Below are 14836 nucleotides of genomic sequence, written 5' to 3' on the forward strand. Positions count from 1 at the left end.
CCACCTCACACAGTAGCTATGAGGAGTACTTATGCGACTCACCTTAAATGTAGTAGAACAGACTCTACTAAAAGTGAACAAGTCCTCTGTGGTGGAAAGCACTGTGAACAGTGTTGTTGGTGACCTTTATTCTTTCGTGGAAATGAGCCTACTGTTTACCCAAAACCTGACTTACTAAAAGTCTCAAATACCCAGATTCAAAAGATAGTGCAAGGAATTACATTCCAAGGGGAATAAAAAATTATCTAACAGAGTCCCACATCCTGAAGTGTGGTACCTTGAGAGAGGCTGGCTTTTCGTAAGCTTTGTTGTATTCCAGGACTCTGGCCACTGAGCCTGCTTCTCCCAGAAAATGTCTGTTTTCCTAATGAAGTCAGATAAAGACCAATAGCAGCCCACTCACTCTACGGCCAAGACCGCAGGAACAGAAAAGCAGCACTCGGAGTCATTCAGGACAGGGGCCATATAAGCACAGAGCCAAGTGGTGGAGACAAGCACTCTGGGAGCTTCCCCACCCTCGTGTTCTTCCTGATTTCTCCCTGGTTTCTTCTTGACAAAGTCCAATGGTGCACAGAAAGTGCCCCTCGATGATAAACAAGTGAGAATCCCTTCATAGTTCCCTTGGGCTCAGTCACACTACTTAAGAAAGCAAGCGTACATTAAGACCGAGAGTCAATTTAATGTATTACTTTGGGTGCATTTTTTTTTCCTTTCCAAGAATAAGAATAAACCAGAAAGACAGAAATAATAAAACCGGGAGACTGGAACACATAATGCAAGGTACATACAAATCTACATATAATCCTCATAGCTGAAAGATTTGCTTGACAAAAAAGATTTCATTCCAAGTTGCTGCTAGTTTTGATGCAAATGTGATGTGTACCATGGCCCGAAAGCCTATGGCTTCAAGTAGGTAGAGTGCAGTCATCACAAGTTATTCTTTGTTAAGATTTCTATTTCAGAGAGAAGCATGCCTTGGTAGCAATAATGGTGACACTTAGCGCAGGTAATCCAAAGCAAGGAAAAGACACTGTGGAAAAATACAAAATATTTACTCTACCTAACCTAGCAACTCCTACCGAACAACATATACGCTGCATATTTATGAGTTGTAGCCCGTGGCTGTGGAATATTCACTACAGAATTAAAACAAACACTGCATATTACGTTTCATATACAGCATGCCTTTTCTGCTCAGAACAAGAAAAATCTACTAGCCAGCAGATGATGAGACGGATGGCCCGGGTAGCAGCGATGTGGCAGGATGTTGTTCTTATTTATCCCCCAAATAAAAAATAAAATAATAACATGGTTGACTATCCCAATTAAATTCCAGTCCAATTCAAAACTCATCTTCGGAGCTGTCAGCTAAGAGCATTACTCGATCTTGCATGCTGTTGAATTCTCTCTGCTGGAGAAAGAAAACAGAAAAGCATTAAAACTCCTGCTACTGCAGAGCAAAGCTGAGAAACAGGCCCCCTTTAAAAGACACACTGATGAGTGAACAAAGCCAGGGCAGCAGCTAGCGCAGCTAGTCCCAAACCACTGGGCACATCCAGACCATTCATGCATCATCAGGCCTCGTGTGTTTTAATAAGCAAATGAGAAAAGCAAAGAATATTCTGCAACCGAGGAGGTTTTGCTGTTGTTCATTCCATACCTTTCTTTTGTGCCTTTTGAAGCCATTTCTCCTTCTGCGATTCATCACCTTAAGGCTGTAGAGCGCTCCCAGGATGAACAAGGCTCCTGCTATCCCCACCCCGACAGGCACCAGCATCCCAGACATATAGCCAGCCTGCAGAGAACAGGAAATTCCCTTTAGGACTCTCAACAGACCACCGCGCTGGGTTCCTCATTTCTGCTGGATGGCAGCAAGTTTTTGGACACTGTGAATTCTCCCATCTGCTTCATTATAAAATAAAACAGCATCTAGAATAAAGTTACTTTGTGGGGGGAGAAGGCAAAGGGAGAGAGGCATGATGATTATTTTGGGCTGTTTCCAATACTTAGAAGCATTACCATAAATCACCCAGACCTAGTGGCACCTCCAGCCATTTCATTATGCACATTTGTCAACATCAGGTTTGGATGGCAGAAACATAATCTGCATTAAAGATTGATGAAGTAAGCTTTGCACAATGCCAGGACTATTGAAATGCTATCAATTGGAAGTGTCAGCCTGAGCTAAGCCCCAGGACCAGGCTGGAGTGGGGTGCAGCACCCCCTGGAGTGCCGTGTTTCTCGGAGGCAAGAGGAGAGCCTTGGCGCTGGCGCTCTGCTCTCCGCAATCTTAGCGGCGCTGCAGTAAGAAGGGAAGAAGGATGTGCTTGTAAGCGAGTGAAAGGTAAGGGCTTCTGGAAACAACAGGGAAGAGAAGGACCTGGAAAGGAAAGAAGGAGGATGTTAGATGTTGCAGCACAAGAGAAGACAAGGATGAAGAGAAACTGTGTACACAGAGCAGATGAATTAATTTATATGAAAGGGACAATCTGCCCAGGGGACAAGACCAAAGTTGGGGTTGGGGAGGGGGATTCGGAGTGTCCCCAGCTCCAAAGAAAGGAAGTGGCAGAGAAGGGCATAAAGATCACTGCCAATAACATTTGTACCTCCAAGAGTACATGGAGGTTATCAAGCCCATACGTGTCTCCATGTCCCCAAGGTGTCACTATGGATACCTCGGTCCTAAGAAAGCAACATGATCTCCACACACTCCTGGCCTTGGGTAAGTGGCTCTGGACATATCCAAGCTCATGTAAGGCCATCACATGAAGGGTGTTCCCTGCATGTTGGCAAGTGGGACACCCAAGGGCGAGAGGAGTGTGTCCTAACTAGTTCCCTTTCATGGGGGAGCACGACACTGGTTTGCTGTCCGAGAAGGCCCTTTCTTGAAGCTTACCCAGTCAAAATACATAAATAATTAAAATTTTTAAGCTGTAATAAGTACTTTAGATAGGCATTATTTTAATGGGGAACTATGAGTCTATTCATTTATTTGACTATTTCTCAAATTTCTAATGTAGTACAATTTCTCATATCTTTCAGAATAAGCCAAGGACAGAGCGGGAAAGAGAACAAAAGTTGTCTAAAAAGTGCTGAAATATGCAGCCCGCGACACTTTCCCAGCATGTTTAGAAGTAAATGAAAGGAATAGACAAGACCTCACGGAAGCACACCTTCTTCCGCATGGCTGGCTCCCTCACGGGTTCTGCCTGCCAGAGTCTTGAGTTAGGGCAGGATAGAGAAATTTTTCCATTAATTTGAGAACAATGGCATTGTTCACCAGCATACTAAGTGGTTTTTCCTAGAGAAACAAAGCCCAGGCATTATTCAGCAAATCACTATGCTTTGCATTGACCCAAACTTTTTCTAAAGTTCTTCCTGATCTACTTAAGGCTTATAAAACTTTGTAACTATATTCTTAAAACATGTCAGTGCTGTGAAAGACAAAAGATGACTATAGAAAAATATGTTTCAGATTAAAGAAAAATAAAGAATCTTAACAACTAAATGTGTGACATGACTCTAGACTAAATTCTTCCTAAAGAAGAAAACCTTCTCTTATAAAGAACACTTTGGGTTTATTGAAAAAAATGAAATATGGATGCCAGGTTAGATACAAGTACTTCATTAGTGTTAACGGTACTCAAGCTGATAACTCCACCAAGTTTGCTAACAGATTGCTCCCAAAAGCACCACGGTGTGAGCACGTTTTCTTCAAATGGTTCAGAAAAGAGTCAGAGGTGGGAGACGGAACCAGTAAATGATAGAGCAAACGAGGTAAAGTGTTAAACGCAAGCACATCTGGGTAAAAGTATAAGGATTCTTTGTAATAGTCTTGTTCTTGTTCTTGTGTCTTTTCTGTAAATTTGAAATAATTTCCAAATAAACAGTCTTAAATTTTTTAATAGACTGTAAGCCAAAATAGTACTAGATATAGTTGGTCTGTGTTTGTTCTTTGTTTGTTTTGTTTTACATTTAGGAGAAAGGTGTCCTTCCTTAGGACAATGTATTTGTTCAGAAACATGTTTTCAAGAAAACTGTTAAGAAAGCCAAATGATATGCTGTACTGCCTGAAGTCTGCTGAATTTAGATAGTGCTCTTGTGCGTGCTCCGCAACAGTGGTTCTCAAACTTGAGCATGCCTGGGGATCACCTTCAGGACTTGTCAAAACATGGACTGTTGGGCTCCATTCACAGAGCTGGTCTTTACTGCATAACTACAATTGTTATACATCTTCAGTTTGGGGAAGCAATTCAGATGTTGAAAATATATCCATAGGTAGCCAAGCTAGGATTTGCCTAACAAGCACCGCTAACTTGGACATTAACCAAGATGAAGGTTAATGATGGAAAGAGGATAGGAGCTGTCCATCAGTATCCATTTGTCCCTTTTTCTAGAGCAATACAACTTCCCTTTTGAGCTGGGTACAGAATAACGATGACATCATCCTGCCTTCCTGCAGTAGGGTATGACCGTGAGATGAAGTTTCACTAAAGAGAGGACACATTATTGGCATGTGTGACTTCCAGGACCTGCTCTTCAAGAGGAGAGGAGAGCCTTTACTCAGTCCTGCCCTCTAAGAAGGACAGAGTACCTTTATCCTCCCTTTGAAAAGGGAAGGCATGCCTTTCCCTTTTCCTCCTTCCCTCTGGCTAGAATATGGACCTGAAACTGTCATTCAGGACTGTGAGGTGACCTTGAAAATGAAGGTCACAGATGGTGGAGCATCAAATAGAAGGAGCCTGAGCCTTCATAGTGTTGCTCCCCATTAACCCTTGACTGCTACCTTCAGACTCATAAACAAGATACAAACTTCCATCTGGGTTAAGCCATTGTCATTAGGGGTTGTCTGTCACTCACAGATGATCTTAATCCCAACTAATGCAGAAAAGCTAAACAATAACAACAAAAGAAATAATTCAGAACTTTCAAAAACATAAACCTGTCTAGATACCAGCTAACTAACAGGAAAACCAATACCGGGAATGATTAAATTGAGAAGTTTAATCCTGGGTTGCCTGAAGAGCCAGTTAAATATGTAGTTTAGTTTTCATTTCTAAGGTATTCTGTGACTTTCATCAAAAACAAAATAGTTTTGTTCTCAAATAGTTTCTGAAGATAATGACTAACAAGACTTTTATAGGTAATAACTAGATGAAGAGAGAGGAAAGGATGGAAGAAGATGTATATATTATATGTATGTATACATACATGAATGTATATATCAAGTATAATATTTCACTCACAGGAGAGGAGAGATATGAGTGAGTCGCTCCAAAGAAGAGTCAAAATATGAAGACATAAGGCATTAAATAAGTCAACCATGGTAGGAGTCTCAAAAATTTTCCTCCAGTTTTTAAAAATTAAGACATAGCTGAAAATGCACTTTGAAAGAAAATGAATAGAGGGCTAAAAATTTTCAAAATAATCCAGAAAACTAGAGTACAAACATAAGATAAGATGGAAATACACAGGAGTAGAAAGTACAGTGTCCCTCTAACCTGCACAGGTTTTTTTAATGGAGTGCCAGAGATACACACACACACAGGTAAGAAATTTTGCAATATTCAACTTCAAAACATGCCAAAACTTGTTGTTAAGGCTATTTTTTGTCCATTCTTATAACTTAGAATATTCTCCGTGGAAACAATGACATATGGATTCTTAAATTAAACTGCCTGAGCCTGTTTGCTTCTCATTGCATCATATTTTTCCCTGAATAATACCGAGAAGCATCACCAATGCAAATATGTCCACTTCTAACCTTTTGAGCTTTTCCTCCCCCCAGGTCTTGTCCAACCCATCTGATCAGACCTCCCTTAGGCAGCTGGACCCTGTATTACAGGCAGCAAAATGGCCACTACTAACCTCAGGAGGCTTAAAAGTTTTCAACATTCCTTCTAATATTTATAAACACAAATAGTCACATTCTCCAAAACTATATTTGCTAAATTTTAATGAGAAGCAGAAAAATAATAGTGAGGAGAATTCACATAATTTGTAATGGTCACAATAGATCACAATTAGATCTATTCCTTCATTCTTTCACATTGAGCTGTAGCCAAATATACATATTCATCATTAAAATAAGGAGAAAATTGACCCCCCAAAATAACACTAGATGGACTACCATGAACAGGAATATATTCTAAGACAGGTGAATCTGAAGTAACTCAATGTCTGGCTGTTGAAAAGATTTTCATGTGACTAAACCCCCAGTTAAATCTAAGCTGGGTTATAGTAATGGAATCTGACACAGGCTTCAGCAAGGAGTTCAAAAATGCCATCAATATTTTCATGAGTAATTCCAATTTAAAATTACAAAGTAACCAAAAATGAAAACCTGGACACTGCTGAAAATCAAAAGAAAATGAAAACTATGAACCTGAAAGTTAATATTGTCAATCACTAAGTAGATGGCAGAATTAAAGCAAGAGAAAATATTTTTCTATAGTTGGCATTCCAGGCAGGTCAGCTCATTATCACTCAGTAAGCAAGGGCCCTGTGATAGACCACACAAAATTGGGTCCAAAGCAAGTGCTCAGGTATTCAGGTATTTTTATCGCACCCCCCACTACAGTTTAAGGATGCCTGTTCCACCTCAAACTTTTATTCTTAAATGAAGTCCACCCATGGGTCAGAAGAACCAATGCCTCCCCAAATCCAAGGTATTTCTTCCTCATACAGGAAGATCTGGCTTAACAGAGCCTTGCGTTGGGACAAGAAACACCCAATAGAATGGAATCGAAATTCTGAAATTCCCTAGAAGAAACTCCACTTGGATATGTCAAGGGTATGATTAACATGAGCATACTTCTTGTATGGCACTAACTCTTTGGAGCACCATTTATTCTCTTCTTTTTTTAAATCATAAATAGCACTTTTTTGTCACCATTAAGTGTCTGAATTTTAAACAGATTCTTGAACTGGGGGCTGGCATGCATCAGCTTGTTCCACTTTACCACCCGTCTCATCCCTAGTAGCTTTTTCCAGAACTGCTACCTGCACCATGAAGCTCCATGAGTCTTCCCAATTCGAACTTGGGCTTCTTCGGCGTTTCGACTTTTCTAAAAACGACATCATGGAGCAGATAAATAGATTGGCAGGCCTTTTCTATGTCTTTTCCATGTGCTACCTGGAATTGCCATTCATTCTTACGGCAACATTTGGTATGTTCAATCATCAGATGTTACCTAAGAATGAATGGTGCCCAAAGAGAGTTATACACAACAAGGAACTTAAAGGGAACACCTTTCTTGCTGGGCCCTGAATCTTTGCATAGATTACCAAAATCAGGATAATTAGTTAAAGCTCCATTATTCTGAAGATCCTGTATTTGCCAAAGCCATGCCCTGGAAGGTAAATCTGAAGGAAGAAGATAACTTCTCTTACCTTGTCTTTTAGTTTTTCCATCCAGCTTCTCACTAGGGGAAATAAGAGAATAAAATGTAAACAGCCTTCATTTTACTTATATTTCATTGTGTTAATTCGACAACGTATTTCATGGTATTAAGTTAATCTGACACAATAAAGATTTTACTGCATGAAATACAGTAAAAGGGTCAACAGTATTCAGATAATGACAGAATAGTCTTGGATGTTTAATTCTCATTTATTTAAAAAAAAATAGACAGAGAGCACAAACATACCCTTCATAATTTTTGTTAGAGGAACAGAGAATATTTTGATTTGCTAAATGTACTTTTTATTACTATAAAAAGCCTTGTGGGGAGGGCTGGGGAAGGAGGGAGGAAATCACCTTTCAAATATCAAGTTCATTTCTTATCTGACATTTTCTCCTGAGCTCTTGGGTTTTACGCTCAATGAGAATTCTGCACTTGAATCAACGTCAGAGCAGAGTAAGGCAGGAAGTGGCAATGGGCAGGCCAGGGCCGCTCAGCACTGGCTCCAAAGAGAAGCATCTGCTTTCACATTTGACGAAAAATTTGACCAAAGGCAAGAGAACAGGAAGTACTTCTGAAATCTATGTAGCTTGCAAAGTGTGCCATCCCACCACCATATAAGCGCTACGAAAAAGTAAAAACAACAATTAAGTAATATTTATAAAAAGCACCTGGAAAGGACTACATCAGATATGAAATATTTCATAGACCATTATTACATCCATTTGGAAATATGTGTGCCAAGAATAGGAGGAAGCACCAATCACAATGAAAACATGCATTAGAATGACCATGTAAAGGGTGGTTTAAAGTTAGGGGTGTTAGGGTGGGGTTTTCTATCCTTACCTGACTTTTACAGTTATAAAACTGAAAGAAAATTCATTTTTAAAAGCATTAAAAATGAGAAAATAGACAAATACATCCTCATTTTACCTTTATTGCCAAACAAAATAAATTTATTTTTAAAAAAACTCTCAAAATTTCCTTAAATTTCCTTTCCTTTCCAGGAACTTCAACAGATAGGAAGGCAGGACACAGACTGGTAGACCCAAAAATGGCTCCAAAAAGGCGTAGGCCAGGGCTTGGCATGGTTTTCTTAGAAAGAGCCAAAAATATTTTAGTCTTTGCAGGCCATACAATCTCTGTCACAACTCGGCTGCTGCAGTGAGAAGGCAGCCACAGGCAGTACATGAATAAGTAGGTTCGACCATGTTCCAGCAAACTTGTTTATAGACAATGACACTGAACTTCAAGCAATTTTTGTCTGTCACAAATTTTTCTTTTGATTTTTTTCAACCACATTAAACATAAGAAACGTCCTTTGCTAATAGGCCACATAGAGCTGGCAGCAGGCCAGATTTGGCCCATGGGCCACAGTTTGCTGACCCCTGGCATAGATATGCTTTACCCAAAATCGGTGTCCCCATTTACAATTTGACTTTAGTAATCACATACCTGATGAGAGTGATGACGGCTAACACATGCGTGCAGCCTTACTTCCTTACAAAGCATGTTCAACTGTACTGCACCAATTAATTAGCAAACCAGAGACACACATGAGAGTCATTGGTAAGATGATGCTCGGGAAACAGATGAAGACACTGAGACTCAGAGAAACTAAGAGACATGCCCATGGTTAACCAGGAAATAGTCACTGGAACTCCAACCACTTCCTGATTTAATGACCTACAGGAAGAAGACTTCCCAACTTCCTTTGTTGTGTGTTACACCACCGCCCTTCTGCTCTCAGGTTGAAAATGTGGAATGATCTTTGGCTCTTCTATTTCCTTGAGTCCACAGCTCCCATCTCTCATGTCAAGACCATGACAAGACCTCCCAAGTTTGCCCTTCCCTCATCACTCCTTCGGTATCAGCTGGTATGCAGGCCAAACAGTGATGATCCAACAGAATAAGATCAGAGTCGTGGGAAGAGCAAAAGAAGAAAGTGCAGAAACCTCAAGAATGAAGCCAAAGATTAGTGATTCTAAGAATGGTTCCCTGGAGAAGTGAAGTCAACCCCTGATTTGTTGACTTTAGAGAAATTAGCAAGGCTCTCGGACACTGTTTCCTCACACGTGAAACGAAGATGGTAAAACCTGTCTTACAAGATTGTTGTGAAGATGATAAGCAATATGTGCAAAGTGTGTAGCACAGTACTTGGTGTGGAGAAACTAAAAAACAAAAACAAGAAATCTGGGACAGGTTGATGGACCTGGGAGAAAGATGGACAAGTGAAATTTGAGTATTGCATTGATATATCTCAACTGAGCCCATGGCATAAAGTTGAATTCAAGCAAGAGAATGCTTCCAATTCATTCATCCAGCTCAACAAATATTGTATATATTGTGTTGGCCAGACATTCTGCTCTGCACTGTGTCAGTAGAAGGTATGGGGACCTAATATGAATGAGCAAAAGCTTAGGCCACCAGATCTGTGGGAAGTAGAAGACAAACAACAGTGTGGACACCAAGAGAGTGAGAGACGGAGCAGCAAAGCTACTTACTGGAACACAAAGCAGAACTCCAAACTCTGAAGCAGGGTGTTTGGAGCTAGGGAATAGTGTGGGTATCATATAAGGAGCAAAACAAGAGAAGTGAGAGCAGGAATGTGGATCCTGGAGGAGGTGGGCTGGGGCCAGCTAACTACTTGTGGATGGTAGGATAAGGGTTTGTGTCTCTCTTTCTTTTTCTCCCTTTTTTACTCTTTCTCCCAGACTCTGTGGTGTATCCGTATGGTTCTGTCATTCTCTGTATGTACATCTTTCTTTCCTCCCACCCTCCCTGTGTGTGTGTGTGTGTCTTTGTTGGTGAATAAACTAGATCTTTTAGTTCCATCTTAGCTCAAGGATTTTCTTTGGCTTAGCTGCATGTGCCAGGGTTGCTTTCCATTAGGCAACAATAGCCCTACGTGGCAGAAATCCTAGGATGAAATTTAAAACTCAGAATGATCAATACTGAAGACATTGTGGATGGCATTGCAGTGCATGGTGACACTGTAAAAAAAAGACAGAATAAAGAGGCAGTTGCAAATACCCAGGGGGATAATAATGAGGTTTACTCCAAATACATGGAATTTAAAATACTGATGCAATATCCATTTGGATATGTCTGTTGGCAGTTAAAAATTTGGATATAGAGCCCTGGCCAGGAGGCTTAGTTTGTTGTAGCACCATCCCGTACACCAAAAGGTCATGGGTTTGACCCCAGTCAGGGCACATGCCTAGGGTGTGGGTTCAATCCCCAGTTGAGGCACATAGAGGAGGCAAGTGATCAGTGTTTCTCTCTCTCTCTCTCTCTCTCTCTCTCTCTCTCTCTCTCTCAAAATCAATAAATATATCCTTATGTGAGGATTAAAAAAATTTGGATATGGAGAAACTCAGGCTGAAAACCAATGTTTGGGACTTGCCACATATTGATGGAAGGTAGTTGTAGTCCAAAAGCTTCAGGTTCAAGACTCAGGAACAACTGATGTTTCAAGTTCAAAGGTGGGAAATAAAAAACCATGAGTCAGGCAGGAGGAATTCCCCCTTACTCACAGGAATGTCTGCCTTTTTGCTGTGTTTAGACCTTCAACTGGTTGCATGAGGGCCACTCACACTAGGGAGGGCAATCTGCTTTAGTCAGTCTACTCGTCCAAATGTTAATCTCATCCACAAACACTCTTACATCCACTCAGAATAATGTTTGACCAATAGTGTGGGCAGCACAAGGCCCAGTCAAGTTGACACATAAAATTAACCATCACAGAATGAGGCTAGACAAGACCACAGTCATAATGCCAAAGAACTCCAACAGTTAAATGCCAGGCAGACGAGACAGAAAGGAATGGCCAGAGGGGCTCAGCCAACTAGACTGTCCATGAAAATCAACCCAATAGTTCCAAGTGTTTATGAGGACATTTCCAGTCTCCACTGATCAAGTCCTTTTTCCAGGCACAGCCAAACCCACTGGCCCACTGCAGAGGTGCCCTGCAGACCACTGCCTTCCCATTCAGGCCTGAGGGAGTCCTGCATGGGGGGCCTGAAGCACCGATGAAACACTGCCCTAGAAGCCATCCTCAATCAAGAGAGCCACAAGTTGGCAGTTATGTTAGCTTCCTGTCGCTGCTATTGCAAATTTAATGGCTTAAAACAAGACAATTCTGTTATCTTATATTTCTGGTCAGAAATCCAAAATCAGACTCACAGATTAAAAGTCAAGGTGTCATTGGGGCTGGTTGCTTCTGCAGGCCCCGGGGAGAATCTGTTTCCTTGCCTTTTCCAGGTTCCAGAGGCTGCCTACATTCCTTAGCTCAGGGTCTCTTCCTCTTTACTTAAGGCCAACAGCATAGCACTTCAAATCTTTTCTCTCTCTAAGCTCTGCTTCCTTTGTCATATTTTCTTCTCTGACTCTAACCCTCCATTTCTTTTTTATAAGGAACTCTTGTGATAATCTTCCCCATCTCTAGGTCCTTAACTCAATCTGCAAAGTTCTCCCTTTGTAAGGTAGTGTGTTCACAAGCTCTGTAGATTAAGACATGGACATCTTTGTGGGGTGGGGGAAGCATTATTCTGCTCACCATACCAGGTAAATTCCCCCAGTTTTCCCCACCCTTGAGGTGTGTTCCATGCAGCATCTCAGAGAATCCCCAGCAATAATCCACTCAGGAACACCGCCTTCACTGTCTCTCCTCCCACCCCGTCTCACTTCCTCATTCCCTCATCATGCGTCCTGGCTCAATTCCCCCCAAAATCTTCTCACACGCCAAGCCAGACTCAGGATCTGCTTTTAAGGAGAAACCAAGCTAAGACACTAGTCTAATTCTGCTACCACATAGGCCAGCCTACCCTTTGCCATACCAATTTTATTTATTTGCTACATTAAAACAAACTCTCAAAACAAAAAGAAGGGGCAAGGAAGACAGGTAAACTGGTCAAGTTCAAGGCAGATGCCATCTCCATTTATCTAAGTTAATTCTAACTGAAGGATGTTAGGCTACCTAAATTTATAAAATATACATTTTCCATACAGCATTGTATAAGTTGTATTTCATAGATGGTTCCATTTAGCTCACATTCAATTTTGAAAAGGTTAGAAATACAGTCTCTTTAATAATCAAATTTTCAACATCACTTATATCTTTAATAATGTAGGAAACTTGATTTTTATTTTAATCAGTGAAAAGAGAAATGTATGTTCCACTTAAATAAAAAATTAAATGTCAGAACATAGTCTTTTGGTCAAAGCATATATAAATTTCAATTACAATATTTCTAGAGTATTAATGAATAAATGGAGACCAGTTATTTCATTCTTCCTTGTTTTTTAACCATCAGGGCCTCTCCTAGCCCAAGAAACAGACAGAGCTTTCATCCAACTTACATAATACATTTAAGAATAATAAAACTTACCAAGTTTTAAATATTGTCTGCATGTTTTCTAAAGAACCTTGAGTTTTTTCATCTACGGATTATTCTTTAATGATGCTAAATTTACCTGCTTTCAAATCACACAGAAACCCCATCTACAATCATTTGCTCTTCACATAATTACAGAACAGCAAGTTCCCAATGAATAGAATGACCTATTTCTCTGCATAAGGCTAAGTGAACAGTAACTGTGCATCTAAGAAGCAATTAATTCTGAAAGCTCTGCCCTGATATTCACAGAGAAGGGTACCCAAAGCTCAGACACCCTAATCTCAACTTTCAAGTGATATTAAGTATGCCTTTGGCTAACTGCAAGCTACGAATGATGCTAGATACCTACCAGCACGACGCAAAGAGCAGATCTCGCGATCGACTGTACATCTTGCCAGCGTCATGTACTATTGCTAACCGTGCTGACAAACCATACACTCCATGGCTACCACCTCTAGTGAGGAGAAGGCTGTTATAAACTTCAACCACATGGAACTACAAGGTGTATAAATGAAGAAGGGTGTGTTTCTTACTTCTCCCAAAAAGAGAACCACGAGACCCAACATTGCTCACCAGGGGAGAAAACAACTTGTCTACGTTCCTTCTCTATACCTGATGGTGAGAAAAAAAGCCACCAACAATGAAAAGTCACTGTGCTTTGCCTAAGACAGCCTTGAAAACCCTGCTGAGCACAGGTTTCTGGTCTTTGGTTTTGCATTCAGCAGCATCACCTCCGCACATGAAAGGCATCCTGACTCACCATCACAGGTCTCTCTTCGTATCTGCACTACCCAACATTCAACCCGTTGGTGAAAAAGAAAATAGTTTGGTATTCAGGTTTTATTTTTAATAGAAAGCTTACTGCTTCCTGTCCTGCAGTATCAGCAGGCTTCCAGCGCAAAGTCAAGTTTGCATGTGTTGCCTGCCAGATCCACTGAATCTACAATTTGCCATCTCAAGATATATGTGAGGCTTCAACAACCATAAAGTCCATCAGCCCTTCCTGTAGTCCCCCATTATCAATTTTATGTAAAATTATAGACTATTTCAGCTTTAAGACAAGGTTGCAGTGCACCCCTCTCATTTATATAAATTTGGGGGCTTCCACTGATTAAAGTCATGGCCTGATTGTAGGGGGAGGTAAAGAGAAGACGGCTATTGGCCAAGTAATCCTGAAGTCCCATGTTCACTGACATCTTTTATCTAAACTTTCTGACATGACTCTACACAATGCACATGAAACCCACGGCCCTGGTGCCATGGCTCAGCCAACTGATGAAATCAACGGGAAGTGAAGAGCTGGATGAGTCCCAAAAGGTGTCCACAGCAGTTTCAGGGGTTCCCTCCCAAATTCCACTTACCAGTTCATAATGTGCCACTCCTCATAATAAATAATGGGCAAATAGCTGCACCCCCCAGAGAAATTCAGGCAAATCTTTGGTTTAAAACACCTGAATATCATAGTTAATATTCAAAGGTAGAGCTTTTCTGCCATCTTAATGGATGACTTCAAAGCAAAGTTTCCCTGAGCTCTTGATCCTCAGGGAAGAAAACCTAAATGTTTCCCCACACCACTATAGGTCGGCTGCTGAACACTCTCAGTCTCCACCCTTTTACATTCTTTAGGTAAAGGTTGCACGTGCTCCCTGGGAGCAGCTGTTCAATTGCATGGGGGAAACTTTCTATGAAGGTAGTAGAGCCACTCTCAATGTCCTTACTCTTATCATGTCAAACCAACTCCTATTTTGCCAGGTTCATGCGATGCTAACCCTCCTGTATGTGATCTGCGATTTTTTATGTGAACTTATTTTTTAGTGGAGGTTGTTTTTCACCAAGAAACCTGTGCATCCTGCACTGTAGAAGTGTCCCTGCAGAGAGCGGTTTCGTGTTTGCTTGTGCTGAGCCCACCAGGGGGTTCGCCACCCCGAACAGGGTGGTATGTTAATTTCTGAGTTACAGGTTCTTTATGACCAAGGCAGGCCTGGGGCTTCAATGCCTTTTTTCTCTCCCACTCAGAGCCCCAGGAAGAAAGAC

At 41.0% G+C, this 14836-nt stretch overlaps 1 protein-coding gene across 3 annotated transcripts in view; it reads right to left on the minus strand.

Moving 5' to 3' along the window:
• Nucleotides 1-870: 870 nt before the first annotated feature.
• ARMH4 (armadillo like helical domain containing 4) overlaps nucleotides 871-14836 on the minus strand; it is a 107181-nt gene continuing 93215 nt past the window's right edge. For all 3 annotated transcript variants that reach the window (XM_053928778.2, XM_053928777.2, XM_053928776.2), the window contains 3 exons: nucleotides 7393-7424; nucleotides 1661-1795; nucleotides 871-1411 (listed from right to left, as the gene is read on the minus strand). In XM_053928778.2, the coding sequence (XP_053784753.1) occupies nucleotides 1343-1411; nucleotides 1661-1795; nucleotides 7393-7424 (236 nt within the window). In that variant the 3' untranslated portion in view covers nucleotides 871-1342. The remainder of the gene's footprint in view (nucleotides 1412-1660; nucleotides 1796-7392; nucleotides 7425-14836) is intronic.

The sequence above is a fragment of the Desmodus rotundus genome, chromosome 7 (genome assembly GCF_022682495.2).
Source record: "Desmodus rotundus isolate HL8 chromosome 7, HLdesRot8A.1, whole genome shotgun sequence".
Lineage (NCBI taxonomy): Eukaryota > Metazoa > Chordata > Mammalia > Chiroptera > Phyllostomidae > Desmodus > Desmodus rotundus.